The sequence below is a fragment of the Polyodon spathula genome, chromosome 29, assembly GCF_017654505.1.
Source record: "Polyodon spathula isolate WHYD16114869_AA chromosome 29, ASM1765450v1, whole genome shotgun sequence".
NCBI classification, from domain to species: domain Eukaryota; kingdom Metazoa; phylum Chordata; class Actinopteri; order Acipenseriformes; family Polyodontidae; genus Polyodon; species Polyodon spathula.
The window spans coordinates 478,742-487,233 of record NC_054562.1 but is presented as its reverse complement, the minus strand read 5'-3'; the positions used below and the strand labels follow the sequence as shown (position 1 = coordinate 487,233).

At 46.2% G+C, this 8,492-nt stretch overlaps 1 protein-coding gene across 1 annotated transcript in view; it reads right to left on the bottom strand.

Moving 5' to 3' along the window:
• Nucleotides 1-247: 247 nt before the first annotated feature.
• The window catches only part of ndufs2 (NADH:ubiquinone oxidoreductase core subunit S2), an 11,081-nt gene continuing 2,836 nt past the window's right edge, over nucleotides 248-8,492 (bottom strand). The window contains 10 exon segments of the mRNA XM_041232500.1: nucleotides 248-840; nucleotides 1,158-1,215; nucleotides 1,802-1,888; nucleotides 2,585-2,680; nucleotides 4,500-4,626; nucleotides 5,431-5,553; nucleotides 6,458-6,543; nucleotides 6,708-6,785; nucleotides 7,374-7,448; nucleotides 8,370-8,482. Coding sequence (XP_041088434.1) covers nucleotides 803-840; nucleotides 1,158-1,215; nucleotides 1,802-1,888; nucleotides 2,585-2,680; nucleotides 4,500-4,626; nucleotides 5,431-5,553; nucleotides 6,458-6,543; nucleotides 6,708-6,785; nucleotides 7,374-7,448; nucleotides 8,370-8,482 — 881 coding nt within the window. The 3' untranslated portion in view covers nucleotides 248-802.

Sequence of the window (8,492 nt, the reverse complement as noted above, 5' to 3'; positions counted from 1 at the left end):
AGTGATATGTATTTTTAGATCAGGCTTTATTTGTGAATAGAAAGCCGCTCTCAACTCAGCCCTGATGAAGGCATGCATGTTGGTTAATCCACGTTTGACTGCAGTTAAAAACGGTTCCTTCACAGTTATTTTAAAATGAAACGTTATTTTCAGGTTGCACCGTGAGCCGACCTAAGATCTGAAAAAGGGAATTGAAATTGCAAAAAAAAAAAAAAAAAAAAAAGAAACTTATCCCCAAAGCTTGTGTGAATATCTCAAGTTTTATTTTTCTTATGAGAGAGAGAGAGAGAGAGAGAGAGAGAGAGAGCTCCCAACTACTGAATACATCAAACAGGACCCTTCTGAGTAGACAAGACCTGTAAACTCTATTTCATCACACATGTATTTACAAATATCTTTACAAGGGTAAGCTTTATTGAAATGCTATTGTATCTTTTTAAACGTGTAATCACTTGGTATATGAGGAGAGAGAGAGAGAGAGAGAGAGAGAGAGAGAGAGAGAGAGAGAGAGGAACAGGGAGAGAGAAACAGGAAAGAAGCAATGAGAGAGGGGAGAAGAGGGAGGGGAGGAGAGACAAGAGGGAGGGGAGGACAGGGAGGGAGAAGCGAAGAGAGGGGGAGGGGAGGGAGAGAGGAAAGGAATGATGAGGGAGAGAGGAAAGTGGAGCAACGATAGAGAGGGGGAGGAGAGAGGAGTGATGAGGAAGAGAGAGGGGGGAGAAAGGGAGAGGATGTCAAAAGTCACTCTCACTTCAACTTAACAGCACATGCAAAAAAAAAAAAAGAACAACTTCTTTGAACTTCAGCGATCTACTTCACCAAACACGATATCCTGAGTACCTAAAACAAAGCAAAAACCACGTCAAAATCCTTTAATATCGCTTCAAAAAAAGAGAGACAGATCATCCACACGAAGCAGAGTGGACTCTAATCGCCAATCAGCTGGTAATGGAATCAGGGTTCGAGTCTGTCCAGCGGGGGAGGCGTGGATTAATCATACAGGAGCAGCCTTGACTACAGGCAGCGTCCGAACCCGTGCGTCACGGAACACGTCTAGGAATTCTCAACGTTCCGCAGGCTCTCTGTGTTCCGGAGCGGTGTCATCACCACACTGTCATTAAAAACAACGATTCAACGAACAGACGTTCGTCTCTCACCTATGATGGCCACCACATCTGCCAGCATGTGCCCCTTCGCCATCTTGTCAAGCCCAGCCTGAAAGAGAAACAGGAATGGGGTGAGAATCAAACTCCCACTGCACAGCAGAGAGATCCAGTCCTGCTTTCACTAGGAGTTTAATAATCAGACTCCCGCTGCACAGCAGTGTGATCCAGTCCTGCTTTCACTAGGAGTTTAATAATCAGACTCCCGCTGCACAGCGGTGTGATCCAGTCCTGCTTTCACTGGGAGTTTAATAATAAGACACACCTGAGCTTGTTGCCTAGACACACTGGGGCTGATCAAGCTGGTAGTAAAACCTGGACTGGATCACACTGCTGTGCAATAGGAGTCTGATTACCAGCCCTGCTGCAATAATTGTTCCTAAAGTTATTAACTGCCCTCCCCCCTCTACCCTACCCCATAACCCCCCTATGGGGGGAGAGACAGTTTTAGTTGCTGAGGGGGATGGCCAGGTCTGGAGGTCGCAGAGGGGGACTCAGAGGCGGAGGAGGTAGATCTCTATGGGGGGGAAGTTCAGAGGTCCATCTTTCATTTAGAGGGATGGGGGAAGAGACAGAGGGGGTCTCCCCCACCCCCCCTTCCCCCCCTTAGTTCAGGGGGAATTGGTTACCCTCGAAACAAAATGTTTGGGCAAAACCGGGAGCTTTGAAAATCAGCGATAAGGACGACTGCTGCCATCAGAAACCAAATAGACTCCAAATTCACCCTGAAAAAAACAAAGAGAAGAGGAGATTCTCAACACCATCTACAGCTCGGGACAAACATCCAGCCTCACCTAGAGCTGAGACAGCATTCAAACAAACAATAAAACAACAGCAAGGGAACATTATTCAGCAGCTTTCACTGGATTCTATGAAGCTGAGGGAGTTCATTCTATATAGAGGGGGTGGAATTCAATATGAGAACAAGGGAACATTATTCAGCAGCTTTCACTGGACTCTATGAAGCTGGGAGTTCATTCTATATAGAGGGGGTGCAATTCAATATGTTAACAAGGGAACATTATTCAGCAGCTTTCACTGGACTCTATGAAACCGAGTGCGTTCATTCTATATAGAGCATTCAATGTCCCCCCCACCTCACCCCCCAACCACATTCTATTCCAATTTTATTAATTCACTGCTGCCACAACAGCAGCCTGCCCCCTGGTGGTCATTTCTGAAGCTATAGTTTCCCAAGTTCCAGGTGACCTGTAGCTCCTTCTGTTGGTGGGTATCCAGGCATTAAAAATGTGTTAAAACAACAACAACAAAGAAACATTCGTTCAGACGAAACAGGCAGGCAGGTCCAGCATTTAAAGGGAAAGGGGGCTTGATACCAGGAGGATCAAATCACCCGGCTTGAGTGACCACACACACACACACACACACACACACACACACACACACACACACTCACTCACTTTTGGCGCCTCTACAGCAGTGTAAGTGGCCCCGGGCGGGACTTGGTAGCCTTCTGTGTAAAGCTTGAAGTGATGAATCAAAGCCTCCATTGAAGTCTGTAGCAAAAAATAAAACACAATTTAGAAATAAATAAAACTGCCTGGCGCATTCGAGATCGTCTCATTTAACGAACGGCTTGAATACAGCGAGAGGAAAGGAACGCAGAGCCGCACACGGTCAAACGCGGGAGGCTTTTCAGAAGCTGTTTGAGACGCCTGATTGAAGCACATAGCGGTCTGACATTTTCACACAGGGGTGTGTTTCTCTATCCCCGATTGAAATTCTCACACCCAGAGGGGTTTTCATGCAGGCGGGTAGATGAAGGACAGCAAAGACACATCTGGAGGGTGCTCTGATACACTTGCACAGGACTGTATGTAGAGAAATGTGTAATAATGTTATATATAAACGCAATAAGTCTATTCGCCAGACCCCTGCTTTATCCCAGGCGCACAGGTGACACAGGGCAGCCCAGACAGGGTTACAATGCAAGCTTCATATTTAAACACAGGGCAGCACAGACAGGGTTACAATGCAGGCTTCATATTTAAACACAGGGCAGCACAGACAGGGTTACAATGCAGGTTTCATATTTAAACACAGTGCAGTTTACAGTAAGCGCTGATAATAACAACACTGCTAGAATCCAATATGAACTAGGAGGCTGTGTATAATAATAACACTGCTAGAATCCAATATGAACTAGGATGCCGTGTATAATAATAACACTGCTAGAATCCAATATGAACTAGGATGCTGTGTATAATAATAACACTGCTAGAATCCAATATGAACTAGGATGCTGTGTATAATAATAACACTGCTAGAATCCAATATGAACTAGGATGCTGTGTATAATAATAACACTGCTAGAATACAATATGAACTAGGATGCTGTGTATAATAATAACACTGCTAGAATCCAATATGAACTAGGATGCTGTGTATAATAATAACACTGCTAGAATACAATATGAACTAGGATGCTGTGTATAATAATAACACTGCTAGAATACAATATGAACTAGGATGCTGTGTATAATAATAACACTGCTAGAATCCAATATGAACTAGGATGCTGTGTATAATAATAACACTGCTAGAATACAATATGAACTAGGATGCTGTGTATAATAATAACACTGCTAGAATCCAATATGAACTAGGATGCTGTGTATAATAATAACACTGCTAGAATACAATATGAACTAGGATGCTGTATATAATAATAACACTGCTAGAATCCAATATGAACTAGGAGGCTGTGTATAATAATAACACTGCTAGAATACAATATGAACTAGGATGCCGTGTATAATAATAACACTGCTAGAATACAATATGAACTAGGATGCTGTGTATAATAATAACACTGCTAGAATACAATATGAACTAGGATGCTGTGTATAATAATAACACTGCTAGAATACAATATGAACTAGGATGCTGTGTATAATAACAACACTGCTAGAATCCAATATGAACTAGGATGCTGTGTATAATAATAACACTGCTAGAATACAATATGAACTAGGATGCCGTGTATAATAATAACACTGCTGGAATACAATATGAACTAGGATGCTGTGTATAATAATAACACTGCTAGAATACAATCTGAGCTAGGATGCTGTGTATAATAATAACACTGCTAGAATCCAATATGAACTAGGATGCTGTGTATAATAATAACACTGCTAGAATACAATATGAACTAGGATGCTGTGTATAATAATAACACTGCTAGAATCCAATATGAACTAGGAGGCAGCGAGGTAAGATTATATATAAAATTAGCATTTAAGTGGCTCACAAGCGCTGTGGATAATGAAGCACAGGAAATGTGCAGTACTCAGTAGACAGGCAGTCTCGTACCTTCATCTCGGATCTCTTTGGGGGCGCAACTTTGGCGTCGTCTACTTTGATCTCTCCCTCCGGCATCTTATTCAAGGCCTGTAGAATGATCCGGAGAGACTGTCTCATCTCTTCAACTCGACAGAGCAGTGTGCATAGATGTCGCTTAGAAGAGAGAGGAGAGAGGAGAGAGAGGAGAGAGAGGGGAGAGAGAGGGAGAGAGAGGGAGAGAGAGAGAGAGAGAGAGGGGGAGAGAGGGAGAGAAGGGGAGAGATAGAGACACACAGACAAAGAGAGAGAGAGAAGGGGAGAGATAGACACACAGACAAAGAGGGAGAGGGAGAGAGAAGGGGAGAGATAGAGACACACAGACAAAGAGGGAGAGGGGGAGAGAGAGGGGGAGAGATAGAGAGACACAGACAAAGAAGGAGGGGAAGAGAGACACAGAGAAAGGGAGAGGGGGAGAGGCACAGAGAAAGAGAAGACAGACAGGAGGGGAGATAGAAAGGGGGGAGACAGAGAAGAAAGAAAGAGGAGGGAGAGAGGAAGAGATGGAGTGGAGATGCACAGACAGAGAAAGGAGAGGGGGAGAGAAAGAAAAGAGGAGGGAGATAAGGAGAAAGAGAATCTTTACAAATGTGTTTTTTTTTATTTTTTTTTTTATATAAGATTAATTTTCTTTAATCAACTTAACCAATCTCATTATTTGAGTTCCAGTGGACGCTGTTCACATTTCGTCGAGGTCTTTGCACAGTTTGCAAATAAAAAACACACCTGCTTCAAGGTTACAAAGACCAGCGAAACACTACGAGCCCAGGGAGAGAAGAGTCGCACGACTTCACAACTAATCAAAACGACCGCCTGCGCCGATCAGAAGCTTAAAACTGGTCCAACTAATTAATTCAGACCCCCCCCTCCCCTCTCCCCCAGTTTGTACACGCAGGAGGCACCTCACCTGTCATAGCAGTCTCCCCGGCTCCCAACGGGAACGTCGAACTCCGTCTGGTCGTACGCGTCGTAGGGCTGAGTCTTCCGGAGATCCCACTGAATTCCCGATCCTCGGAGCATCACGCCACTGCAGCGCACACACAGGGGAGAAAACGAGCAGATTAAAACTGGATTCGACTCCCAAAAAGAGACAGGCTGTTTAGAGAGAACGCAGTTAAGTTATTTAGGGAGGCACGAAAGCACTTTTAGGCGACGAGGGCTCTGGGCAAACGTTTTGCAAAAACGGGCTGCAATTTTAAAAACAGAATTAACCCTTTGCGGTCTGTTTACTCAGCGCTCGTCAGGTCCAATTTATTCCTGCACGCGCTGTTTCAAACGTTTTCAGAGTAAAACAGGTTTAAAAGGCGCTGAATCGCAAAAAGGACGATCAGCACTGCGTCTCCAGCCAAGTCCCGCCCCTTGCTCGCTGTATTTATTAGGATCTCTCTTTAGTCGTGCATACTGATCAATCCTCTCCTGATCACTCGTTTTATCACCAAACTCCTCAATAACGAGATCCCAGTCGTTATTTTATTACTGTAACATCTCAGAACGCTCTGCAGAGGTCTGTGATATTCTCTGAGCGCTGGATGCAGAAGCAGCTGTCTCCTTTGTTATGTTCGTGTTATCTCTGTGGTGCAGGGGGGCGGCTATCAGATACGCCCTTGAAGGAGAGAGCTGCTTCTGCATCCAGCGCTCAGAGAATATCACAGACCTCTGCAGAGCGTTCTGAGATGTTACAGTAATAAAATAATGACTGGGATCACGTTATTGAGGAGTTTGGTGATAAAACGAGCGACCAGGAGAGGATGTGAAGAGAGATGTGATAAATACAGCGAACATGGGGTGGGGCTTGGCTGGAGATGCAGTGCTGAGTGTCCTTTTGAAAAAAAAATAAATAAATAAAAAAATTGGAAACGTCGCGTGTAAATTAAACAGCGCGTTTTTCACAGTGCCGCGCCGAGGTGCCCCTTTGCCCGCGCTGCCCTCACCTGAAGCCAAAGTTCAGAGCCTCCTCCGCTGTCACCACCCCGATGTCCACGGTCCGGTTCTTCCAGATCCGGTTGTTCGTCAGCATCTGGCAGGGAAAGAGGAGACGGGAGATCCCAGAATTCAGCACAGAGCTACGGCCGGCATGGAGCGCCCCGCCTCTGCCTTTCCACGGGCCAGGGCATGACTGAGACAAGACCCTTGGACCCCAAGTCCCGATCGCCCCCCTCCAGTCAAAAAGCTGCAACCCACCTCTTCCACCTCATCGATTCTCAACGAGAAGTTCTTGCAGAATTCATAGATGTCATCCATTAGACCCAAAGGCATGTCCTGAACAGGAGAGAGAGAGAGAGAGAGAGAGAAGTGTGCAATTCAGTATGTTAACAAGAGAACATTATTCAGTAGCTTTCACTAGACTCTATGAAGCTGAGGGAGTTCATTCTATATAGAGGGGGTGCAATTCAATATGTTAACAAGGGAACATTATTCAGCAGCTTTCACTGGACTCTATGAAGCTGAGGGAGTTCATTCTATATAGAGGGGGTGCAATTCAATATGTTAACAAGGGAACATTATTCAGCAGCTTTCACTGGACTCTATGAAGCTGAGGGAGTTCATTCTATATAGAGGGGGTGCAATTCAATATGTTAACAAGAGAACATTATTCAGTAGCTTTCACTAGACTCTATGAAGCTGAGGGAGTTCATTCTATATAGAGGGGGTGCAATTCAATATGATAACAAGGGAACATTATTCAGCAGCGTTCAGTTCGTTCTACAGGGGGATGATGAAGATGAAGATGACGACAATGATGAAGCACTTTCGCCCGGAGCGGTAGGTCTCAAGCGTGCAGTTTCGAGAGAAGCACCCATTCCAGCGCAGGTGTGATGTGAATGCAGTGGGCGAGACGTCACTGACCTGGTGCACACCTCCTGGTCTCACATAGGCAGCGTGCATCCGAGCGCCTGACACCCGCTCGTAAAACTCAAACATCTAGAGACAGCAGAGAAAACGACACACCATTGAATACAGGAGACGCACCTGAGCTTGTTACCTAGACACACTGCGGCTGATCAAGCTGGTAGCTGTAAAACCAGGACTAAAAATGTCTCATTCCCCATCGCTCTCCCCTTCTCTCATTCCCCATCGTTCACCCCTTCTCATTCCCCATCGCTCTTCCCTTCTCTCATTCCCCATCGCTCTCCCCTTCTCTCTCATTCCCCATCGCTCTTCCCTTCTCATTCCCCATCGCTCTCCCCTTCACTCATTCCCCATCGCTCTCCCCTTCACTCATTCCCCATCGTTCACCCCTTCTCATTCCCCATCGCTCTTCCCTTCTCTCATTCTCCATCGCTCTCCCCTTCACTCATTCCCCATCGCTCTCCCCTTCACTCATTCCCCATCGCTCTCCCCTTCACTCATTCCCCATCGCTCTCCCCTTCTCTCATTCCCCATCGCTCACCCCTTCTCTCTCATTCCACGTAGCTCTCCCCTTCTCTCTCATTCTCTCTCATTCCCCATCGCTCTCCCCTTCTCTCTCATTCCCCATCGCTCTCCCCTTCTCTCATTCCCCATCGCTCTCCCCTTCTCTCATTCCCCATCGCTCTCCCCTTCTCTCTCATTCCCCATCGCTCTCCCCTTCTCTCTCATTCCCCATCGCTCTCCCCTTCTCTCTCATTCCCCATCGCTCTCCCCTTCTCTCTCATTCCCCATCGCTCTCCCCTTCTCTCTCATTCCCCATCGCTCTCCCCTTCTCTCATTCCCCATCGCTCTCCCCTTCTCTCTCATTCCCCATCGCTCTCCCCTTCTCTCATTCCCCATCGCTCTCCCCTTCTCTCTCATTCCCCATCGCTCTCCCCTTCTCTCTCATTCCCCATCGCTCTCCCCTTCTCTCTCATTCCTCATCGCTCTCACCTTCTCTCTCTCCTCGAACATCCAGAAGAAGGGTGTCATAGCCCCGATGTCCAGCGCATGGGTTGTGATCGCCATGATGTGATTCAGGATACGAGTGAGTTCCCCAAACAGCACTGTCATGAC